Below are 26,083 nucleotides of genomic sequence, written 5' to 3'. Positions count from 1 at the left end.
GCCTTAGTCCTTCAAATATGCATTTTCTCTAAGGAATCTTAGTTTTGTTTAATGCTTGAAATCATGATCTAAGTACTGGGTATGCTTATTGTTCTCAGTTTAGGATTCTTCTTGGCCCGCTATTGACTTTTTAATCATGTGAACCTAGTGCTATTGTAAAAATCATGATTTAAAAAATTATACCTGGGGGTCAGGGTTTGCTGTGGCAAAATCTGCCTGCAGTGTTGGCATCCCATATTGAATCTGTTTTGAGTCCAGGCTGCTCCGCTTTCGATCTGGCTCCCTGCTAATGTGCCTGGGAAAGCAGTGGAAGATGGCCCAAGTACTTGGGCCCCTACACCCATATGGGAGAACCAGAAGAAGCTTTAGGTTCCAGTCTTTGGCCTGGCACAGCTCCAGCCATTGCAGCCATTTGGGGATGGAAGATCTCTATCTGTCTTTTTATCTCTTCTTTGTATCTCTGCTTTTCAAATAAATAAATCTTTTTAAAACTTTATACCTGAAATCACATATAGATTATAAAGTCAAATGAATATGAAAATGTAGTATAGTGTCTGAAGAGGCAGTCTTTGGAGTTGAATGGCTTTAGGTTCAAGTTTACCACTATCACTTAGAGGTTTTGTAATTCATCTTATTCACCTGTTGATTGGTGACAAATATTTATACCTCACTGGATTGTTGTGAAGATTTTTTAAAATTTATTTATTTGAAAGTCTGAGTTACACAGAGAGAGAGAAAGAATGAGAGATAGAAAGTCTTCCATCCTCTGGTTCACTCTCCCAGATGGCTGCAACAGCCAGGGCTGGGTTGGACTGAAGCCAGGAACCAGAAGCTTCTGGGTCTCCCACATGAGTGCAGGGGACCAATCACTTGAGCCATCCTCTGCTACTTTCCCAGGCAATTAGAGAGCAACTGGATCAGAAGTGGAGCAGCCAGGAGTTGAACCAGCACCCATGAGGGATGCCAGCATAGCAGGCATCAGCCTTACATTCTATGCCACAATGCCAGCCCCTGTTGTAAATAATTAATGAGATTTTAAACTAGTTACACATGATATACAGTTACATGTAACTACTGCTTTATGAATAACTATGTTTATACTTAATACATTACTGAATCTTATATTTAAGAAGTACTTATTGACTTGAATTCTAACTCCCTTAACTATGAGATATATTTGTAGTGAAAGATTTTTTTACTGTTCCCTAATAGCATGAAAAAAATAGTCAAAAAACTCATAGAAATAGGGCCAAAAACAAATTGAAGTTGTGTTTCAGCTCCAGGGTGTTCTGAGTTGATAGAAAGCTGAGTTAACAATTCATAGATTGGACTTCTTAGCTATATATGGAAATGAAGAAACAGTCAGGAAAGTGAAGAGGCAACCAACAGAATGGGGAAAAAATATTTGCAAACTATGCAACAGATAAAGGATTCATAACCAGAATCTACAAAGAGATCAAGAAACTCCACAACAACAAAACAAACAACCCACTTAAGAGATGAGCCAAGGACCTCAATAGACATTTTTCAAAAGAGGAAATCCAAATGGCCAACAGGCACATGAAAAAACATTCAGGATCATTAGTAATCAGGGAAATGCAAATCAAAACCACAATGAGGTTTCACCTCACCCCGGTTAGAATGGCAAACATTCAGAAATCTACCAACAAACAGATGCTGGCAAGGATGTGGGGAAAAAGGGACACTAACCCACTGTTGCAGGGAATGCAAACTGGGAAAGCCGCTATGGAAGTCAGTCTGGAGATTCCTCAGAAACCTGAATATAACCCTACCATACAACTCAGCCATCCCACTCCTGGGAATTTACCCAAAGGAAATTAAATTGGCAAACAAAAAAGCTGTCTGCACCTTAATGTTTATTGCAGCTCAATTCACAATAGCTAAGACCTGGAATCAACCTAAATGCCCATCAACAGTAGACTGGATAAAGAAATTATGGGACATGTACTCTATAGAGTACTATACAGCAGTAAAAACAATGAAATCTTGTCATTTGCAACGAAATGGAGGAATCTGGAAAACATCATGCTGAGTGAAATAAGCCAGTTCCAAAGGGACAAACATCATATGTTCTCCCTGATCGGTGACAACTAACTGAGCACCTAAAAGGAAGCCTGTTGAAGTGAAATGGACACTTTGAGAAACAGTGACTTGATCAGCCCTTGTCCTGACTGTCGAGGAACAACTTATAATTTATCCCTTTTAGTATTTTTTTGTTCTACTTAAATCTATTGGTTGATCTCTGTAATTCACACACAATTATTCTAAGGTATTGAAATTTAACTGAAAAATGATCTGTTAAATATAAGAGTGGTAATGAGAGAGGGAGGAGATGTACAATTTGGGACATGCTCAAGCTGACTTGCTCCAAATGGTAGAGTTAAAAATGTGCCAGGGGATTCCAATTCAATCCCATCAAGGTGGCATGTACCAATGCCATCTCACTAGTCCAAGTGATCAATTTCAGTTCACAACTGATCATAATGATAGGACTAAGAGTCAAAGGGATCAAGTAAAGAAGAGTAGTGTCTGCTAATACTAACTGATAGAATAAAAAAGGGAGAGAATGATCCAACATGGGAAGCAGGATACACAGCAGACTCATAGAATGGTGGATGTTCTAAACAGCACTCTGGCCTCAGAATCAGCCCTTAAGGCATTTGGATCTGGCTGAAGAGCCCATGAGAGTATTTTAGGTATGGAGAGCCAAGTCATTCTGGAAAAAAAAAACCTAAATGAAAGATCCATGCAAGTGATATCCCAGTGGAAAGAACAGGTCATCAAAGAAGAAGGTACCTTTCTCTGAAGGGAGGAGAGAACCTCCACTTTGACTATGACCTTGTCTAAATAAGATCAGAGCCAGCAAACTTAAAAGGCCTCCATAGCCTTGGCAACTCATGACAAGAGCCTAGGGTGATTACTGACACCATAAACAAGAGTGTCAATTTGGTAAGTCAACAGCAGGAGTCACTGTGCACTTACTCCTCATGTAGGATCTCTGTCCTTAATGTGCTGTACATTGTGATTTAATGCTATAACTGGTACTTAAACAGTATTTTTCACTTCTCTTTCTATGTGGGTGCAAACTGTTGAAATCTTTACTTAATATATACTAAACTGATCTTCTGTATATAAAGAGAATTGAAAATGAATCTTGATGTAAATGGAATGAGAGAGGGAACAGGAGATGGGAGGGTTGTGGGTGGGAGAGAAGTTATTGCGGGGGAAGCCATTGTAATCCATAAGCTGCACTTTGGAAATTTATATTTATTAAATAAAAGTTAAAAAAACAACCATTTGTTCTAGATAATTCCAAAAATTAACAAATATAGTGTTTATACTTTGGCACATTAGAAATGGAACATTGAAGTGAAAAGCAGGGAGAACAGTAAAATAATGGATTTAACATCTCAATAAAACTAATTTTATTTATGTATTCTTATTTGGTATATTTTCTTAGTCCCCAGTAGTCATGATATACTGTATTCAAATTATAAAAGTGGCCAGTGATGGAGCTACTGTCATTATACATAGTATTCACTCCTACTCTCTGAATCAGTACCATATTGAATGTATTGGCTTGAAACCAACAGATGGGGAGAGCCAGTACAGCCATGGCAGTGGATATTCACAGGCCTGGAGAGGACCTTTCCTCAGTGTGACTCTAGTTCATAAACCTTTGCCCAAGATTATTTGAATGAGCAAAAAGAATTAAGTCTGCATAAAGGGGTTACCAACATGAGCTACTTCTCTTCATATGAACTATCTTATTCTTAAGGTGGGTGAGAAAGAGAATTTTTGAATATTGTGGAATACAGGACACATAAATAAAAACATTGTGATAGATAATTGAAAGTCTGTCTTCCACAGAGAAGTAGGTAAAACTATAGAAGGAAAAATAAGGAACTGAGGTAACAATCTATAAATACTCTTTATAAACATGTAATAGGAATTTTATATATTCTGGTGTTTTTTTAACAAGTGAAATTAGAAGTAAGCTAAGAGTTTTCTTATATTCACTTTTCATTAAGTAGCATTTAAAAAAGCATTATTGTATGACACAAACTTGTAGAAGCGTGTGCAGTCATTCTCAGAAAACAGTACAGAATGGTATAGGTTTGTCACTGCTCTACTTTTCAGTGATTGAAATGAACATTTCAACTTAGGCATATAAAACTACAAAGCAAATTACATTAATTCTCAGTAGTAAAATGCTTGTTAATAGAATGTTCAAGTTTTCAAGTTACATTGCTTTTCAGAATCTAAGAGTAACTGAAATTATTCCATGAAATGTAAAACAATATGTTGACTTTTATCTTTTGCTACTCATTACCTTATATATGATATCAGCCATGCTGGTATTTTTTAATGATTTTATTTATTTATTTTCAAAAATTTATTAATTTATTTGAGAGGTAGCGTTACAGAGAGGGAGACAGAGACAGAGACAGAGAGAATGGTTTTCCATCCACTGGTTCACCCCCTAAATGGCTGCAATGTCTAGAGCTGAGGCAGTCCGAAGCCAGGAGCCAGGATGTTCTTCCAGGTCTCCAACATGGGTGCAGGGGCCCATGTACTTGGGCCATCTTCTCCTGCTTTCCCAGGCCAAGACAGAGAACTGGATGTGAAGAGGAACAGCCAGGACAGGGACCAGCACTAATATGGGATGCCAGCACTGCAGGCAGTGTTGCAGGGAATGCAAACTGGGAAAGCCGCTATGGAAGTCAGTCTGGAGATTCCTCAGAAACCTGAATATAACCCTACCATACAACTCAGCCATCCCACTCCTGGGAATTTACCCAAAGGAAATTAAATTGGCAAACAAAAAAGCTGTACAACAAAAATAAAGCCAGAGGCATCACAATACCAAATTTCAGGACATACTACAGGGCAGTTGTAATCAAAACAGCATGGTACTGGTACAGAAACAGATGGATAGACCAATGGAACAGAATAGAAACACCAGAAATCAACCCAAACATCTACAGCCAACTCATATTTGATCAAGGATCTAAAACCAATTCCTGGAGTAAGGACAGTCTATTCAATAAATGGTGCTAAGAAAACTGGATTTCCACGTGCAGAATCATGAAGCAAGACCCCTACCTTTCTCCTTACACAAAAATCCACTCAACATGGATTAAAGACTTAAATCTATACCCAACACCATCAAATTATTAGAGAGCATTGGAAAAACCCTGCAAGATATAGGTACTGGCAATGACTTCTTGGAAAACACCCCAGAAGCATAGGCAGTCAAAGCCAAAATTAACTATTGGGATTGCATCAAATTGAGAAGTTTCTGTACTGCAAAAGAAACAGTCAGGAAAGTGAAGAGACAACTGACAGAATGGGAAAATATATTTGCAAACTATGCAACAGATATGGGTTGATAACCAGAATCTACAAAGAAATCAAGAAACTCCACAAGATCAATACAAACAACCCACTTAAGAGATGGGCCAAGGACCTCAATAGACATTTTTCAAAAGAGGAAATCCAAATGGCCAACAGGCACATGAAAAAATGTTCAAGATCACTAGCAATCAGGGAAATGCACATCAAAACTTCAATGAGGTTCCACCTCACCCCAGTTAGAATGGCTCACATTCAGAAATCTACCAACAATAGATGCTGGCGAGGATGTGGGGAAAAAGGGACACTAACCCACTGTTGGTGGGAATGCAAACTGGTCAAGCCACTATGGAAGTCAGTCTGGAGATTCCTCAGAAACCTGAAGATAACCCAACCGTTCGACCCAGCCATCCCACTCCTTGGAATTTACCCAAAGGAAATTAAATTGGCAAACAAAAAAGCAGTCTGCACATTAATGTTTATTGCAGCTCAATTCACAATAGCTAAGACCTGGAACCAACTCAAATGCCCATCAACAGTAGACTGGATAAAGAAATTATGGGACATGTACTCTATTGAATACTATACAGCAGTCAAAAACAATGAAACCCAGTCATTTGCAACAAGATGGAGGAATTTGGAAAACATCATGCTGAGTGAAATAAGCCAGTCCCAAAGGGACAAATATCACATGTTCTCCCTGATTGGTGACAACTAACTGAGCACCAAAGGGGAAACTTGTTGAAGTGAAATGGACACTGTGAGAAACAGTGACTTGATCAGCTCTTTTCCTGACAGTTGATGTACAATGTAATACTTTATCCATTTTAGTATTTTTTTTTGTTCTAGTACCATTGGTTGAACTCTGTAATTAACACACAATTGTTCTTAGGTGTTTAAATTTTAACTGAAAAGTGATCCCTGTTAGGAATTTGGAAAACATCATGTTGAGAGAAATAAGCCAATCCCAAAGGGACAAATACCACTTGTTCTCCTTGATAGGTGACAACTAACTGAGCACCAAAAAGGAAACCTGTTAAAGTGAAATGAACACTATGAGAAACGGTGACTTGATCAGCCCTCACCCTGACTGTTGATGAGCAGCTTAATATGTTATCCCTCTTAGTATTTTTTTGTTTGTTCTACTTAATACTTTTGGTTGAATACTGTAATCAATACACAATTCTTCTTAAGTGCTGAAAATTAACTGAAAAGTGATCGCTGTTAAATATAAGAGTGGGAATAAGAGAGGGAAGAGATGTGCAATTCGGGACATGCTCAAGCTGACTTGCCTCAAACGGTGGAGTTAGAAACATACCAGGGGATTTGAATTCAATCCCATCGAGGTGGCATGTACCAATGCCATCTCACTAGTCCCAGTGATCAATTTCTGTTCACAATTGATCATAATGATAGGACTAAGAACCAAAGGGATCACATAAACAAGAATAGTGTCTGCAAATACTAGCTGATAGAATCAAAAAGGGAGAGAATGGTCCAACATGGGAAGTGAGATACACAGCAGACCCATAGAATGGCAAATGTCCTAACAGCACTCTGGCCTCATAATCAGCCCTTAAGGCATGCAGATCCGGCTGAAATGCCCATGAGAGTATTTCAGGCATGGAAAGCCAAGACACACTGGAAAAAAAAAAAAAAACAACCTAAATGAAAGATCTCCGCAAGTGAGATCCCAGTGGAAAGAACAGGTCTTCAAAGAAGGAGGTACCTTTCTCTGAAGGGAGGAGAGAACTTCCACTTTGACCATGGCCTTGTCTAAATATGATCAGAGTCAGTGAACTCAGGGGGCTTCCATAGCCTTGGCAGCTCATGACAAGAGCCTAGGGTGATTACTGATGCCATAAACAAGAGTGTCAATTTGTAAAGTCTACAACAGGAGTCACTGTGCACTTTCTCCTCATGTAGGATCTTTGTCCTTAGTGTGCTGTACATTGAGATTGAATGCTATAACTAGTACTCAAACAGTACTTTTCACTTTATGTTTCTGTGTGGGAGCAAACTGTTGAAATCTTTACTTAATGTATGCTAAACTGATCTTCTGTATATAAAGAGAATCGAAAATGAATCTTGATGTGAATGGAAGGGGAGAGGGAGTGGATAAGGGGAGGGTTGCAGGGTGGAGGGACATTATGGGGGGGAAGCCATTGTAATCCATGTTCTGTACTTTGGAAATTTATATTCATTAAATAAAAGTTAAAAAAAATGTGAATATGGTTTACTGCCCTTGTCTATACTCTTGAAGAATAGTGGTTTTCTTACTTGATACCTATTGAATTCTTTATTTAGTGGAGTTTTAAAAGTATGTCATAGTAAAAATTGAAAGAAAGATTAAGAAAAGAAGGAAGAGGGAAGAAGGGAGCAAGAGTGAGAGAGAGGGTTGGTGGGAAGTATTACTATGCTCCTAAATCAGTACATATGAAATGCATGGAATTTGTTGACCTTATGTAAATAAAAAGTTAAAAAAAGAATTCTATTTAGAACTTCAATTGCTTTATAGTTCATGGTTATATGTGATTCTTTATTAAATGGCTCAGAAATAGAATTACTTTTTTTTAATTTGGAAGGCATAGAGACAAAGAGATAGGAATGTAATGAAAGAGTTAAACTCTTCATGTCCACTCCATGAGTGCCTATACACTTGGGGTTAGGTCAGCAGAAAAGGCACTCAATCAAGGTCGCCTAGGTGGGTAGCAAGAGCAGTTATCTGTCTCCCAGGGTCTGGATTATCAGGAAGCTTGAGTCAGGTTCTAGAGCCAGAAATGAAACCCAGGTACTCTAGCATGGGATGCAGGCATCTTAATTGCTAGGTTACATACCTGCTCCACAAATGAAATATTCTATAACTGAACACTGAAATGCTGAACTGAAAGTTGACCTATCATAAATTTATTTGATAATAAACAGAAACACTAAGGACATGCTGAATATAATTTAGCCAGTTCTTTCCCTCCCTAGGACTCCTGGAGAAGGATGACATGAGGCAGCTGTGGGAATCTCTTAGGAGTAGACAGATGAGAATTAACTTTTTTTATTTTATTTTTTTGAAAAGACAATACTGGGTTATGCTGCAAATTTGGACTTTAGGTTTTGTAATTCACTTTCATGAAATTAATTTTATTTTCCATTTAGAGTTCTGATGGTTTCTTGTAGTAATAATCATTACTTTTTATGCAGAAGTGTACATTTACCTACTTAGAGCTTTGAATGTAGTAAATTATTCAAAGGAAAGAGCTGCTGTTGAGAGCAGTGCATTTCCAGTAATAATGTCTATTACTGTATGAGTGTCTTCAGAATAGTTGCCACAGACTTGGTGTTCTCATCCTTTTGAGAATTACCCTAACAGTTGCCTTGGAAACCCCAGGAGGCCAATGAAGTGATCCTAACCACCCCCAAACTTAGAGAAAGCAAATGATGACATTGATTTCATCCTGGAAGGTCTTTACTTGTGGTGAAGAAATGAGCAGAACTCATCATACACTTTGGTTATTAACATCTGTTTTGTTTAGATAATTCTGATCTCACAAACTGGGAGTTTGTACAACTGTTATGTGTGCATGTATATTTTGCTGCATCAAAGTAGCTGCTATATGTTATTCAGATTTGATTTTTTTATATTCTTATACTGTAGGATTTGTGTCAAGTAAAATCTAATTCTTGCCTCATGTGCATTTGGGATTGTCTTTTAATAAAGAAATAAGAATTTTAATTACTGTTTTCTGAAGGCCAACTTCATATGTATTTAAATTTCATAGTAGTTCTCGAAGTCGGTGTTTTATCTCTGCAGATGAGGAGACAGATGCCGAGGAGCAAGATAATTGGCTCAAAGTCTTGTTACAGACTAACATGTTGCAGGACCTGTATTGGAACCAGGACTGGTTAGTTAAGCACATGTTGTCTCTACTACTCAAACCTGAATTACACACTTCTCCATATTTCTTTTTATTGTGCCTTGTCTTCACTCGAGTTTGGCTTACCAGTCTCTCTAGTCCATCCAGCTACTGAAGCTGGGGATGTTGAAGTAGGGCTTGGGGATAGTCTTCAATGCTGCTGAACAGGGTAGAGGCCAGCTGATGAATGATGATGGCTACAGTTCAGCTAAGGGGGAAGTATGGCAGCTGTTTGATGGCTGACATTACCAAGAGGGCACCAGACCCTGGACAGATGCTTCATGAGGTGCAGAACATACTTCAAGCATCATGCTGAAAAATATGTTTCTCTTCTTGTCTCATTGGAGTCAGCCTAACTGGATTCTCTAGCTGTCTTTTCTTCCTGGGCATCTCAGTTTCTGGGAAGCTTGTTTCTGAAATTTGGAAAGCAAGAACTTTTGGTGTGGACCATCACTCTTCAGGTAGGATTGGCTTTTGCTGGTTCAGAGCTTGCACTCTTGTCCAAACTCTTTTCTTCCTCAAACTGCCAGCTGCCTCCATGAAAAAAGGAAAAAATAGCAGCACCCTAGGTTCATTTTCTTATTCGTTCCATGATGCTATGTTATCTCTTTGTCCTAATGTAGTAAGTAGCTGATCTAATAATCTAATAAATTTTAATTGGCTAACACAAATGTGTTAGAGGAAGACCTGACTTTTTTTTTTTTAATAGGGAACTCTATGCTGTCTGTCTTGATTTAACTCCTTGGTGACCATGAGAATTTTAATCTACAGGCTCTGGGAAGACACAAAACCCATGAAGTGTGGGATTGCTCCTTTTTTTTTTTTTTTTTTTTTTTTTTTTTTTTTTTTTTTTTAGTGCCTGTTTGTTGAAGGAGGTAACAGTAACCTTTGAATGACAGAGTGGCTGTTTTTGGAGGTAGAAGCACACAAGTGTCCAAAAAGCAGCATCTAAACAGGAGATGAAGTGATTTGCTCTTCACATTAGTTGGCAGGTGCATTCTTTTTCAGAAAGTGAAGATGATACAGAATCCAAGTTAGAGAGAGCTGTTTGTAGGGAGGGAGGTGTGGTCAAAAAAATGAACTAAGGGTGAAGCCTTTCTAATAGTGTTCTCACAAGCATGCATCCAATAAAAGCAATTTGAAAGATGAAATTTAGCCATTCCTTAGCATTATATGTATGACAGTGTCATTAACCCTGTTATCATAAATGGCTATGATTTTTCAGGGTGCTGTATAATAGTTGTTTATACTCTAGGGAAAATGAGAAGACTTGGTATATGTACTTTAGACAATAAAATATTGGCAATCTATTACAGATGATCATTTTTATTATAAAATTTTGAAATTTAAAAGCCATGTTTCTGTCCACTGTGACTATTATGGACATGCATTGGTTGTTCAATAAGTATTTATTGAACCCAATAATAAACAATTGGACAGATGAGTAAAAGCCTATTGATGAATTTCTTGAGAAAGAATAAACCAAGGATTAGATTAAGATGGAGGAATAGAGGGAGCTTACTGTTGTAGAAGATAGTATGAAAAAAGTGGAGAGAGTACAGTCTCAAGGAAGAGTTAAGGAAAAAATGGCAGAGGAAACTCCACACGAATGAGGGACACTGTGGACCATGTGCAGAATGTGGACATGCACAACTCAGAAACCCAGCAGCCAAGAACCTCAGCAGCAGCTCAGGAAGTGAGACCAGACTGGAGCAACCCAAGCCACTGGTGATAAAGTTGCAGAAAGATCCTGGTGGGAATCCAGCTAGGAGCCCTAGGTAGGACAGTGTACCTGCTGTGTTTCTCTCTCCCTGACCACCCTGAAACTGGCATTTTGTAACAAGCTGATAGAGAGCAGGCATCATTTTGGACATATGTAATAGACGCACCAGTGTCTGTACACCCAGCAAACAGCAGAGCAGAGAAACTTGAATTTGGTGGGAAGAACTAATGGGGGGCTGGGTGCTCATCACTGTGGGAGGCTTGTGTGCTGGGACTGTGAGAACACTGATGCTGCATGGAGGGCTCAGGGTATGGCTGGGACTTTGGGCAGTCACTGTGGGAAGTTACATGTACTCAGGGCTCGCTGATTACCTGGTGAGGATCACTGCATATCGGTCTCCTACATAAGTGCCAGGGGTTAGAATATGTGTGGAATCCACTGCTGCTTTCCCAGGAGCATTAACATAACTGGTTTGGAAGTAGAGCAGCCAGAATTCAAATCAGCACTCATATAGAATCCCAGTATTATAGGAGATGGCTCAACCCATTATTAAACAACAGCTCCCTCTCCTGTCTTCTGTGGTGAACTATTTCTAACATGCTCACTATTTTAGAGTTAAGGGTTGTTTTGGTGGCATCTTATGTATTGCACTATAAAATTTAATTTATCAGGTATATTTTTCCTTTTTTAAAGAAGAGTTATTTATTTACTTGAAAGTCAGAGTTACACAGAGTGAGAAGGAGAGGCAGAGAGAGATAGGTCTTCCAACTGCTAATTCACTCCCCAGTTGGCTGCAATGGCCAGAACTGTGCCTATCCAAAGCCAGGAGCCAAGCATTTCCTCCGGATCTCCCATGAGGGTGCAGGGGCCCAAGGGTTTGGGCCATCTATTACTGTTTTCCCAGGCTATAGCAGAGAGCTGAATCAGAAGTTGAGTAACTGGTACTCAAACGGGTGCACATATGGGATGCTGGTACTCTAAGCAGTAGCTTTACCCACTATGCCACAGAGCTGGTCTCATAGTATATTTTTCAAGGATTTTTTTTTTTTTTGCTTTGACTTTCATTCTTTAAACAGCATTTTGAAAAGAAGTTTTTGGGGCCATGCTATGGCATAGTGGGTAAAGCTGTTGCCTGCAGTGCCGGCATTCCATATGGGTATGACTTTGAGTCCTGGCTGCTCCACTTCTGATCAAGCTCACTGTTATAGCCAGGGAAAGCAGTAGAAGATGGCCCAAGTGCTTGGGTTCCTGCACCCACATGGGAAATCCAGAAGAATCTGTTGGCTCCTGACTTCAGATCAGCCCAACTCTGGTCATTGTGGCCATCTGGGGAGTGAACCAGCAGATGGACAATCAATCTCTCTCTCTGCATTTGCCACTCTGTAATTCTGCCTTTCAAATAAATAAATAAGTCTTGAAGAAAAGAAGTTTTAGACTTTGATTAAGTGTAAATTATCCCTGTACTCAATTATAGATTTTAATTTTTTCTTGTATCTAGGAAATCTTTGCCTAACTTAAAGTAAAAAAAAAAAAAACTCTTCTATGATTTTTTTTTCTGGAAGTATTGTAGTTTTCAGTACTACAGTTAGATCTGTGGCATATTTTCTTTTCAATTTTGTAAATAGAAGCTATTTTATTGGAAATTAGTATCTCATTGTGTTGAAAAGGCTACACTTTCTCCCCTGCACTGCGATAGTGCCTCTGTAGAAAACCTGCTCACCGTTTGTGTTTGGATCTTCTATGGAACCTCTTTTGTGTTCCATTCATCTGTCTGGCTTTCTATATGACAACAGCACACTTTAGATTAGTATAAATTTATAACACTTAAAAATCATCCCTTTGATTTTATTATTTTTTCAGAGTTATTTTGGCTATCCTAGATTCTTTGCATTTTCATATGCACTTATATCAGCTTGTTACTTTAAAATTAACCAGGTTGCTAAATGAAAGATCTCTGTGAGTGAGATCCAAGCGGAAAGAACGGGCCATCAAAGGAGATACCTTTCTCTGAAGGGAGGAGAGAACTTCCACTTTGATCATGGCCTTATCCAAATAAAGTTGGAATTTGTGAACTCAAGAGGCTTCCATAGCCTCGGCAGCTTGAGATAAGAGCCTTGGGTGATTACTGACATCATAAATAAGACTGTCAATTGTTAAATCAACAATGGGAATCACTGTGCACCTGCTTTCCATGTAGGATCTCTGTCCTCAATGTGTTGTACTATGTGAATTAATGGTAAAACTACTACTCAAGCTGGCGCCATGGCTCACTGGGCTGATCCTCTGCCTGTGGCACCAGCACACTGGGTTCTAGTCCCAGTTGGGGTGCCAGTTCTGTCCTGGTTGCTCCTCTTCCAGTCCAGCTCTCTGCTGTGGCCTGGGAAGGCAGTGGAGGATGGCCCAAGTTCTTGGGCCCTGCACCCGCATGGGAGACCAGGAGGAAGCACCTGGCTCCTTGCTTTGGATTGGAGCAGTGCACTGGCTGTAATGGTCATTTGGGGGATGAACCAATGGAAGGAAGTCCTTTCTCTCTGTCTCTCTCACTGTCTAACTGCCTGGGAAACACAAGGAAAACCTTTGCCCATCATTATGAGGGGATCAGACCCCTTCCATTGTTGGGTGGTTGGGTCCCTCCATCAAACCAGAGGCAATTGGGTTGCACCTGTGAGAGGCCTCCAGTGTCTCACTGCTGGTGGCTCTCCATGGGGTGAGACCTGTAAGAATTTTACAGTGAAAGGAGCAAAGTTCATACACTCATAGTGGGGGTACCGTACTCTCCCCTCTGTTTTTTAAGCATAGTCTTAAGGTCCTGCATGGGAAGTTAGTGCACAGTGACTCCTATGGTTAATTTAAGAATTCACACTTTTTTGTGTGCTATCAGTGATCACCCAAGGCTCTTGACATGAGCTGTCTAGGCTATGGAAGCCTTCTGAATCCACAAGCTCCATCAATATTTAGAGAAGGCTGTAAGCAAAGTGAAAGTTCTCCCTTTGAAGAGAGTACATCCTTCTTTGATGACCACTTCTTTCCTCAGGACTCTCACCCAGGGAGACTCTCCATGTAGGCACACCTTTTTGCATAAGTGTCCTAACTTTCCATGCCTGAAATGCTCTTGTGGGCTTTTTAGCCAGACCAGAATGCCTTTAGGGAGGACTCTGAGGTCATTGAGTGTTACTTAGAGCAATTGCCATTCTATGAGTCTGCTGTATGGACTGCTTCCCATGTTGAAGCATTTACTTCTCTTTAATTCTGTTAATTCTATTGATATGATCACTTTAACAATTGGTGCCTTCTATATGACCAACTTAAAACTTAATGCAATCAAATACAGTCACTTTTAACCTTAATCATATATATATATATATATATATATATATATATATTAAAACTTAAGATGTCACTTTCACCATCTAGCCCAAGGGGATGAGAGACATTTCTGGAGAATCTGAACTTATACTGAGGACTACACAGATCCTTTGTGTGGTTCTTTGGACAGAGCAGACAAATATTATACCCACTGGGGCTAGTACTCAGGCACTGGTCTCCATTGAGGAGAAGAGCCCAACTGAGCAGAAGATGCTTCCCTTCTGATCAAAAAAAGGAGAAATAAGACATGCCAAAATTGGGTGTGTCACCTGAGGCACACCCTTAACCCTGGAGACTGAACAGAGCTCTCTGGCCACATCCACTACTAGCCTCCAGAGATTCAGAGAAAGCAGAAAGTCCACTTATCTACAGTCATAGTACAAAGATAAAATCTGCCACAGTGGAAAAAAAATAAAAAAGAAGAAATCTTGCTGGTCTGGACAAGTGGTGGCAAATTCTTTCAATTTCTGTTTGTTATGAAAGGTCTTTATTTCACCTTCATTCACAAATGAGAGCTTTGCAGCGTATAATAATCTGGGATGACAGCTTTATTCTCTTCAGACTTGGACTAGATTTTGCCATTTTCTCTTAGTCTGCAGGGTTTCTGATGAGAAGTCTGCTGTGAGTCTAATTGGAGATCCTCTGAGAGTAATCTGATGTTTCTCTCTTACGCGTTTTAGAATCTTGTCTTTTTGTTTCACTGTGGCAGTTTGATTACAATGTGTCATGGCAAGGATGTTTTCTGACCATGTCTATTCAAAGTTCTGTGTGCTTCCTGTACTTGGATGTCTCTTTCTTTTTCCAAACCCAGGAAGTTTTCTGCTAGTATTTCACTAAAAATGCCTTCTAATCCTTTCTCTCTCACCATGCCTGCAGGAACTCCTAGAACCAGAATGTTGGTCTTATTTTTTTTTTATAGTATCCTGTAGATTCCCAACAGTCTTTTTTAGATTTCTAATCTCCTGGTCTTGTGTTTGGTTTGACTGTATACTTTCCTGTATAACATATGATTTCCATATAACATATGATTTATAAAGGCTTTTCCACACTCATTAGATTCATAAGGTTTCTGCCCTGTGTGAATTGTTTTGATATGAGGTATAACTTATAGAAAAAGGCTTTTCCACAGTCATTACATTTATAAGGTTATTTCCCTGTGTGAATCCTCTGATGCATTTGGAGTTGGAACTTAAAATCAAGTTTTTCCGCAGTCATTACACTCATGAAGTTTCAACACTGTGTGTATTCTCTGGTGCATTATGAGGTTTGACTTTTGTGCAAAGGCTTTTCCAGTCATTACATTCATAAGGTTTCTGCCCTGTGTGAATTCTCTGATGCATGATGAAGGTTGACTTATGGCTCAATGCTTTTCACAGTTATTACGATCATGAGTTTTCTACCCTGTGTGAATTCTCTGCTGTGATATGAGGTTTGTCTTTTGTCCAAAGGCTTTTCCAAAATCATTACATTCATGAGGCTTCTTCCCTGTGGGAATTCTCTGATGTTTCCAAAGGATTGACTTTTATCCAGAGGCTTTCCCTTGGTCATTACATTCATGGGGTTTCTCCCCTGTGTGAATTCTCCAGTGTGATATGAGGTGTGATTTCCATACAAAGGCTTTTCCGCAGTCATTACATTCATGAGGTTTCTGCCCTATGTGATTTTGCTGATGTTTCCTGAGGTCTGACTTTCGTCCAAAGGCTTTTCCACAGTCATTACATTCATGAGGTTTCTCCCCTGTGTGAATTCGCTGGTGTATTTTGAGGTCTGACTTTTGTCCAAAGGCTTTTCCACAGTCATTACATTTATGAGGTTTCTCCCCTGTGTGAATTCTCTGGTGTATGATGAGATCTGCCTTTCGTCCAAAGGCTTTTCCACAGTCATTACATTCATGAGGTTTCTCCCCTGTGTGAATTCGCTGGTGTATTTTGAGGCATAACTTTCGTCCAAAGGCTTTTCCACAGTCATTACATTTATGAGGTTTCTCCCCTGTGTGATTTTGCTGGTGCACGATGAGGTGTGACTTTTGTCCAAAGGCTTTTCCACAGTCATTACATTTATAAGGTTTCTCCCCTGTGTGAATTCGCTGGTGTAGGATGAGGACTGACTTTTGTCCAAAGGCTTTTCCACAGTCATTACATTTATGAGGTTTCTCCCCTGTGTGAATTCTCTGGTGTATGATGAGATCTGCCTTTCGTCCAAAGGCTTTTCCACAGTCATTACATTCATGAGGTTTCTCCCCTGTGTGAATCTGTTGGTGCACAATGAGGTGTGACTTTCGTCCAAAGGCTTTTCCACAGTCATTACATTCATGAGGTTTCTCCCCTGTGTGAATCTGTTGGTGCACAATGAGGTGTGACTTTCGTCCAAAGGCTTTTCCACAGTCATTACATTCATGAGGTTTCTCCCCTGTGTGCATTCTCTGGTGTTTGATGAGGTCTGACTTCCATAGAAAGCCTTTTCCACAATGAAGGCATTTATAAAGTTTCTCTCCTGTGTGAATTCGCTGATGGTTTATGAGGTATGACTTTCGTCCAAAGGCTTTTCCACAGTCACTACATTCATGAGGTTTCTCCCCGGTGTGAATTTGTTGGCATTTCCTGAGGACTGACTTTTGTCCAAAGGCTTTTTCACAGTCATTACATTCAGAAGGTGAATTAAAACTGAGTGATTTTCCACAAGGTTTACATGTGTAAAGTTTTTCCCTTGTATTTAGTCTCTGGTTTATTGTAAGATGTGACTGGTGAATGACAGGTTCAACATACATAATGTACTTATAAAATTTCTTTCTTGTGTGAGTTTGTTGATGCATATTGAGGCTAGAATTTCCATAGATATCCTTTTCTATTTGAGTTGCTTTTCCAAAAGTGACAGTTGATTTATTACAGTTTTCTGCCATATGAACCCTCTCAGATTTACAGAACATCTTTCTTGTGAAGACTTTTGCTTGTCCAGTGGGTCCAAATGGCTGCTTCATGATGTGAATCTTGTCATGCTGACCAAGAGGCTCACAGAACTGGAGAGGTTTTCCAGGTATCTTAGTGTTATCAAATTTCTCTTCACCCTGTAGTTGATCAGGCCCACTGGGGGGATACACAGTGTGACATTTATTGCATTCCTCAGGCTTCAATCCTGAATAGATTCCCTTTTTAATAATCAGTGTTGGAATATGGCTTGAATTTAAACTAAGTGTTTTTCTTAATTCAACTCTCTTGAGAGCTGATGTCTTCTTATTTTTCATAAAATCCTGATTCAGATTGTTGTCCTGACTTTCCTGGTTGATCCTAATCAGGTCATCCCTTTTCATGCCCACTGAAATGAGAAAAAAGCAATCATGTCACTGAATCACATGTAACTGTTTCTCCTGGCATACTCATGTAAAGGCAATGAAGTTACTTGTTATCCAAGTGGCATAAGATTTTCACAAAATCAGTATGAAGTACTTATTTGTGACCATTATATGGTTTTTCTCCTTAATACATTAATATACCATGAGGTTTCCCAATGTTCAAACATGATCCTTTTTACTATGGGAATTTGTCAAGGATGGTAGAATGACATTTGTGCTATGATGTGTGGGATGCCTGCATCTCAAAACAGTGTCAGTTTGAGCCCTGGCTACTCTGCTTTCAGTACAGCTCTCTGCCTATGTAAACTGGAAGGAAGCAGATAATGGTTCACGTGCCTGGGAACCTGTGAGAAACCAGGGAAGACTAGAGGGATTCTAGAGTTTTGGCTTCAGACTAGTTAGACCTAAGTGTTGCAGGCATCTGGGAAGTGAGCTAATAGAGGACCTCTTTCTCTCTCTTCTCTCACTATCACTCTGCCTTTCACAAAGATGAAATATCTATAAAATATTTTAAAGAATGGAAAAGTATTTAATAAAAATATTCACCCACTACCTAGCAACCATTTTTTTCCCTGTCCTTTTTCTCCAGTTTATTTTTATAAAAATTGTGTGCTTTTTGCTTCTCTGATATCTCAACCATAAACATGAAAAAGTTTTACTGATCATTTACTTGCAGGTGAGAAGAGTGAAATGTGCCTGTACTTTAAGCAGGACAACATTTAAGGAGTAGGATTTGAATCTATGAGTGTCTCATGCTCAGTCTTCCTAGGTAAACATCATTTGTGGGATTTTTTCAAATGAAAAACTACTTTGTCTCTACTCTATGACAGCTTCCCTAAATTCCTAAGGACACCCAACACCTTCAGCTTCTCAGAAGTACAACAGGTACAGAAAATTCCCAATATACCACTTTAGTTACACACTCCCAATCAGTTTGAAGAATTTGTTTCTGCAAACTGGGATGTGCTCATCTTCTTTGAAAAGTGTTTTCTAGCTCATTCTGAAATCATCAGTGCTGGTTACCTCCTCTCAATTCTTTCTAGAAGCATTCCTGTGTGATAATTTGAATTTCTGGAGGCTTTTGATCAGTTGCCTCCTATTTTCACTGAAAGCTCCATTTCCTATGCTTTTCTTATCTTTTTATTTGCTTATTTTTCAATGATACTGAAAAATAAGAGAGAAATCATACTTCAAACTCCACCCTTAAAGAAATCTGAGCCACCCAACATAAACCCACAAGGCTACTTGACCTTGGGTCTCAAAATCTCATTACTTTCTTGGTGAGTCTAGGATCACTTATTTTCATGGTTTTTATAAGTTCATGCTTAGTTTAGGATTTCTTTTTTTCAAAGAATTATTTTATTTATTTGAAAGCTAAAATTATATAGAGAGATAGAAACAGAGAGAAGTCTTCCATCTGCTGGTTCACTCCCCATATGGACACAACCAGTGCTGGGCCAAGATGAAGTTAGGAGCCAGGAGTGTCTTTCTTGTCTCCCACATGGGTACAGGGGGCCAAAGACTTGGGCCAACCTCTGCTCTTTTCTCAGGTGCATTAGCAGAGAGCTGGATTAGAAGAGGACTAGCTGGGACTTGAACTGGCACCCATATGCAATGCTAGTGTTGCAGGCTGGAGCTTTAACACACTGCATCATAGTATCATTCCTAGCTTCATAATTTCTGATGTCACAGCACAGAGGCTTACTCATGACCATCTTTTATTTTTAAAGATTTATTTGAAATTCAGAGTTACACAGAGAGGAGAGGCAAAGAGAGAGTAAAGTCTTGATCCAATGGTTCACTCCCCAATTGGCCACAACGGCCAGAACTGTGCTGATCTGAAGGCAGGAGCCAAGAACTTCTTCTGGGTCTCCCTCGGGTGCAGGGGTCCAAGGACTTGGAACATCTTCTACTGCTTTCCCAGGCCATAGCTGAGAGCTGGATCAGAAGTGGAACAACTGGTGCCCATATGGGATGCTGGTGCTTCAGGCTAGGGTGTTAATTCACTATGCCACAGCACCAGAAACATGATCATCTTTTAGCATTTACTTATTTACTTACTTGAGAGTCAGAGAGACAGAATGAGAGATAAAGACAGACTGAAACAGAGGTTTGCCAACTGTAGGCTCACTTCTCAAATGTTTCCAACAGACTATAATTTTCTTATTTATTTGAGAGGCACAGAGGAAAAAAAAGAAAGAGACTAAGAGAGAGCTCACATTTATTGATGCAGTCCTGAGCAAGTTCTATGCCTGGGCAAAATCATGAGTGGGAACTCAATCTGAGCAATGAGTTAGAAATAAGTTTCCAGGGGCTGGCACTGTGGTATAGCAGGTAAAGCCACCACCTGCAGTGCCAACACCACTTATGGGCACCAGTTTAAGTCCTAGCTGCTCCACTTCTGATCCAGCACTCTGCTATGGCCTGAGAAAGCAGTAGAAGATGGCCCAAGTCCTTGGACCCCTGTATCCATGTGGGAGACCTGGAAGAAGCTCCTGGCTCCTAGCTTCAGATCAGTACAGCTCCAGCCATGGCAGCCAATTGGGAAGTGAACCAGTGGATGGAAGATGGGAAGACCTCTCTCTCTTTCTCTCTCTGTCTCTCCTCCTTCTCACACTCTGACTTTCAAATAAATAAATCTTAAAAAAAAAAAAAAAACAGAAACAGGCCAGCGTGGCAGCTCAATAGGCTAATCCTCTGTCTGTGGCACCAGCACACCAGGTTCTAGTCCTGGTCGTGGTGCCGGATTTTGTCCAGGTTGCCCCTCTTCCAGGCCAGCTCTCTGCTGTGGCCAGGGAGTGCAGTGGAGGATGGCCCAGGTCCTTGGGCCCTACACCTGCATGGCAGACCAGGAGAAGCACCTGGCTCCTGGCTTTGGATCAGCGCGGTGTACCAGCCACAGCACACTGGCCATGGTGGCCATTGGAGGGTGAACCAATGGCAAAAGGAAGACCTTTCTCTCTGTCTCTCTCTCTCACTGTCCACTCTGCCTGTCAAAAAAAAAAAAAAACCAGAAAAATTAATCTTAAAAAAAAAGTTTCTTTATGTTGCCTAATTAACATGCATAGAAGGAACTAATAAGTGCATGAAGGAAAAGGTATGAAAGTATAGAGAAGGACAAGTTAGAAGTTGGGGAATGTATCAAACCTAAATAAAAGCCTTAGTAACATCAGAAAATGACTGGATTTTTTTTTAATCAAAGAACATCTTCACTAAGAACAAAAGTTAGAAAGATATTGGTATCTCTAAATGCCTGTGTCTGATGCACAAAACCAGCTGTCATCAGGAGTAAGGCTTGAGAAAAATTCATGGAAAGAACACCAGTCAACACCTGCACACTTTCTGCCTTGGCCTCCCTGTATCTTATGTGCAGACTGACCTGGAAGGCTCTCATTCAAGCATTCGTCCACCATCCATGGCTCTGCTCCTTGCTCCAACTTGAAGATTAAGTCAGGTTTGGTAATGCAGTGCCCTATTAATGGAAACAAAGTAAGACTTTGTGAAATCACTATCTTGGGTTATTTAAAGGACTACAGTTTGGTTCAGGAGCTATGCAACAAATGTTCCAATTTGAATCTTTTGTTAGATGGTAGATGTTCAGATTATTCATGGACTCAAATTCTAATCCTGCCCAATATTAAACATTATAAACTGTTCCCTTATTTATCAAATAGCAAAAAATATTATCACTGGGCATGTGAAGGGTGTCACTCACCCAAGGAGAAGAGGCTGCTGTAGGTCTCCAGCATCACATCTCTGTACAGAATTTTCTGAGCATTGTTCATTTTCTGCCATTCCTCCCACGTAAAGTACACAGCCACATCTTCAAATGCTGTCATCACCTATAATAATACACTTCCAGTCAACATATTAACTCTGACACAAAATAAACACTGACAGTTGTGTATGGTTATGAAGGAAAAAAGGAAGGATATGGTGTCACATTAGACTTGTTGAGTGTTTAGAAAGCCACACAGAGCATTCAACAGAGTCAAACCCTTTATCTACTGGCTGTGAGAAATGCCCAAGCTAGAGGGAAACAGGAGGTTCAAATCACAAAGGCCACATCTGTCAAGGGGAATTGCACAGCAGGCTAGAAGAGGGGCAATACTGACTCTTGAATGGGCAATGTCAAGGAGAAGTATGTAGAAGCATCCAGAAAAAAAGACAAGAAACCATCAGTGAAATTACGATGGGAATGAACAGAAAACAATTTCCAGGAAAACACCATGCATATCATTTCCAATATGTCAGAGAAAAAATATATTAAAAGACAGGGCAGACATTTAGCTTAGTGTTGTTTATGATGCCACCTCAGAGTATCTATGATTTCCAATGCCAGCTCTAGTTTCTAGCTCCCAGATAATGCAAACCTGGGGAAGCAATGGTGATGTCACCAATGAAGGAGGCCTAGATTCCATTCCTCAATCCTGGCTTCAGTCCTACCCCACCTATTTGGTATGGTTATCTAGGAAGTGAATTAATGTGTCAAAGCTCTCTCAGTCCATCAACTTTTTTCTCTATCAAGCTAATAAATATTTTTAAGTAAGAAAATACAGGTAAGACAAAGAATACAAATTAGCTTTTGCCCTTGTCTATGATTATTCTACTGATAAACAATTGAAATAACATTATACCGGCCGGCGCCACAGCTCAATAGGCTAATCCTCCACCTAGTGGTGCGGCACACCGGGTTCTAGTCCCGGTTGGGGCACCAGATTCTGTCCTGGTTGCCCCTCTTCCAGTCCAGCTCTCTGCTATGGCCCGGGAGTGCAGTGGAGGATGGCCCAAGTGCTTGGGCCCTGCACCCCCTGGGAGACCAAGAGAAGCACCTGGCTCCTGGCTTCAGATCAGCACGGTGCACCAGTCGCAGCGCGCCAGCCGTGGCGGCCATTGGAGGGTGAACCAATGGCAAAAAAAAAAAAGAAAAAAAAAAAAAAGAAAACCTTTCTCTCTGTCTCTCTCACTGTCCACTCTGCCTGTAAAAAAAAAAATAAAGAAAGAAATAAAGAAATAACATTATATCTAATTAAAGTGAAAGCAATAGAATTATTTGCCCAAAAAGAGAACCTGGGAATGTCTGCAGTACAATCTGCATTTGTGACTCACTGAGAAAAATGCTTAGAGATTTATTTCAGAACCTGCAATAGTCACCAGAATTGTGATCCAGCAGGCTAAGCCTCCACCATCAATGCTGGCATCCCATGTAAACAGAGGACTTGAGTCCTTGCTGCTCCACTTCCAATCTAGTTCCCTGCTAATCTGATTGAAAGAGCAGTGAAAATGGCTTGAGTATTTGGATCCTTCCACCAGTGTGGGAGACCCATGGAGTCCCAGGCTCCTGGCTTTGGCCTGGCCCAGTCCCAGCCATTGTGGGCATTTGGGGAATGAAACAGTAGATAGAAGATATCTCCTTTTGTCTCCCTGTCTCTCCCAATCTCTGCAAGTCCACCTTTCAAATAAATAAATAAATGGAGCAGAAGTGGAGCAGCTGGGTCTCAAACTGGTGCCCATATGGAATGTCAATGCTTTAGACCAGGACATTAACCCACTGAGCCACAGAGCTGACCCCATGTTTTCCATTTTAATTAACTAGTATACTGGGACCGGCACTGTGGCATAGCAGGTGAAGCCACTGCCTTCAGTGCTGGCATCCCATATTGGTGCCAGTTCAAGTCCCAGTGGCTTCACTTCCAATCCAGCTCTCTGCTATGGCCTGGGAATTCAGTAGAAGATGGCCTAAGTCCTTGGGCCCCTGAACCCATGTGGGAGACCCAGAAGAAACTCTTCACTTCTAGCTTTGGATCAGTGTAACTCCAGCCATTGTGGCCAACTGGGAGTGAACCAGCAGATGGAAGACTCTCTCTCTCCCTCTGCCTCTCTGAAACTCTGACTTTCAAGTAAATAAAAAAAATCTAAAAAATAAATAAATAAACTAGCATTAAACACCTAAAATGAGTACTGACAAGCTGGGGAATAATAAAAAAAAAAACACTTACAGGTGATATATTAATTTTCTTTCCTCTTAGAAACATGTGGAGGACCCAGAATCATACCTGGGAGAGAAGGTGAATGGCAGGAGTTCAAAGAAAACTCTGGAGGCCAACGCTGTGGCATAATGGGTAAAGCTGCTGCCTGCAGTGCCAACATTCCATATGGGTTCTGGTTCGAGTCCTGCCTGCTCAACTTACAATCTAGCTTTCTGCTATGTCCTGAGAAAGCAGTGAAACATGGTCCAAGTCCTTGGGCCACTGCACCTGCATGGGAGACCCAGAAGCTCTTGGGTCTTGGCTTTGGATCGGCTGAGCTCCAGCCTTTGCAGTAATTTGGAGGGTGAGCCAGCAGATAGAAGACTTTCTCTCTCTGCAACTCTTTCAATAAATAAATGAAATCTTAAAAAAAAAACCCTCTGGTTTCCTTCTGCACTGAACAGTGGGAAAAAAAGGATATAATAGAATGAATAAAGAATAATAAATACATTAACCAAGAAAACATCAGCTTCACTGTGGAGGAATAAACCTGTAAAAATAGAAATACATAGGAAAATGCACCCACCTATATTAAGTGGCAGAGATTAAACAGAAGTTATCATTGGTTTAACGAAAGCATTATCTACGAATTTTGTAAAATAATAATGTAAAAGTAAAAAGAAATGTTGAGTGTTCAAATGAATGAGGTTATCAGAGGTAAACATTATGTTGTTATTAAAGTTTATACTAAAGAAAGTTAACAAATGCACATAATGTATATTTAATGCAGTGCACTTTACCAGTAATGATTCCAAGTAGCACCTTTCCCTGTATTCATCCCTTCACAAAACCCTGGATTGGGGCTGGCACTGTGGCCTAGCGGGTAAAACTGCCACCTGCAGACTGGCATCCCATATAGGCACTGGTTTGATTCCCAGCTGCTCCACTCTGATCCAGCTGTCTGCTATGGCCTGGGAAAGCAGTAGAAGATGGCCTAAGTCCTCGGGCCCCTGTACCCATGTGGGAAACCCAGAAGAAGCTCCTAGATCCTGGCTTTGGATTGGCACAGCTCTGGCCATTGCAGCCAACTGGGGAGTGAACCAGCAGATGGAAGAGCTCTCTCTCTCTCTCTCTGCCTCTCCCTCTCTCTGTGTGTGTAACTCTTTCAGATAAATAAATAAATCTTTTTAAAAAAAAGACCCTGAATTTCACCATTTCACTTGATTTACCCAATGAGATACCAGTAAATGTGATAGAAATAGACAATTTGTTAAAATATTTATTTGTATGAAAGAGTTACATAAAGAGAGAAGGAGAGGCAGAGAAGAGAGAGAGGGGGATGGAGAGAGGGAGGGAGGGAGGGAGAGAAGGAGGAGAAAGAGAGGTTTTTGAACTGCAGGTTCACTCTCCAGATGGCTGCAATGGCTGGAGCTGTGTAGATCCAAAGATATGAACCAGGAGCTTCTTTCAGGTCTCCCACAAGGGAGCAGGGGCCAAAGGACTTGGGCCATCTTCTACTGTTTTCCCAGGCTGTATCAAAGAGCTGGATCAGAAGTGGAGCAGCCGAGTCACAAACTGACACCCATATGGGATGCTGGCACAACAGGTGGTGTCACAGAACCAGCCCCAGAAATAGACAATTTGTAAAGTATTTTCCTTCTCAGATTTCTTTTTCTGACAGTTATCTTCTGAAAAACCCTGGGGCCTGCCTGTTGAAGAGATAGTATGTAGGCTGGCGCTGTGGCTCACTAGGCTAATCCTCTGCCCACGGCACTGGTACTCCAGGTGCTAGTCCCAGTTTGGGTGCCGGTTCTGACCCAGTTGCTCCTATTCCAGTCTATCTCTCGGCTGTGGCCTGGGAAGGCAGTGGAGGATTGCCCAAGTTCTGGGGCCCTGCACCCACATGGGAGATCAGGAGGAAGTGCCTGTCTCCTAGCTTTGGATCAGCACAACATGCTGGCCATAGTGGCCATTTGGGGGGTGAACCAATGGAAGGAAAACATTTGTCTCTGTCTCTCTCTCTCACTAACTCTGCCTGTCAAAAAAAGAAAAAAAGAGATAATATGTAGCCAAGATTCACCACAAACCCCAGACACTTAAGTGAAGCCTCAATCAGTTCCCCAAATGGCTAAACTCTCATTTCTGCTCCTGGACTGATCATAGGAACTGCCCAGCTGACTACAGCCCATAACACAGAGTCAGAACTGCAAATCAACTGGCTATTTGTTAAGCCATTGTGTTTTCTGATTTGTCCTACATCAAATGCTGATATATATCAGTAAGTATGGCAGAAAGTTGAATTACATGCAAACTACAATGCATACAACTTCAAAATTTCATTTAGCAGTTCCTATAAAGCAGGGCCAGCATTGTAAACAAGTAAACCTGCTGT

At 40.5% G+C, this 26,083-nt stretch overlaps 1 protein-coding gene across 3 annotated transcripts in view; it reads right to left on the bottom strand.

Annotated features, from left to right (window-relative positions):
- Nucleotides 1-15,750: 15,750 nt before the first annotated feature.
- The window catches only part of LOC127486336 (zinc finger protein 717-like), a 49,782-nt gene continuing 39,449 nt past the window's right edge, over nt 15,751-26,083 (bottom strand). For all 3 annotated transcript variants that reach the window (XM_070054816.1, XM_070054817.1, XM_070054815.1), the window contains exons 2-4: nt 21,438-21,564; nt 21,102-21,194; nt 15,751-17,685 (exon numbers count right to left, since the gene is read on the bottom strand). In XM_070054816.1, coding sequence (XP_069910917.1) covers nt 15,896-17,685; nt 21,102-21,194; nt 21,438-21,561 — 2,007 coding nt within the window. In that variant the 5' untranslated portion in view covers nt 21,562-21,564 and the 3' untranslated portion in view covers nt 15,751-15,895. The remainder of the gene's footprint in view (nt 17,686-21,101; nt 21,195-21,437; nt 21,565-26,083) is intronic.

Source organism: Oryctolagus cuniculus, chromosome 12, assembly GCF_964237555.1.
Source record: "Oryctolagus cuniculus chromosome 12, mOryCun1.1, whole genome shotgun sequence".
NCBI lineage: Eukaryota > Metazoa > Chordata > Mammalia > Lagomorpha > Leporidae > Oryctolagus > Oryctolagus cuniculus.
Note: the sequence above shows the minus strand (reverse complement) of the source record. Positions and strands in the feature narration are given on the sequence as shown.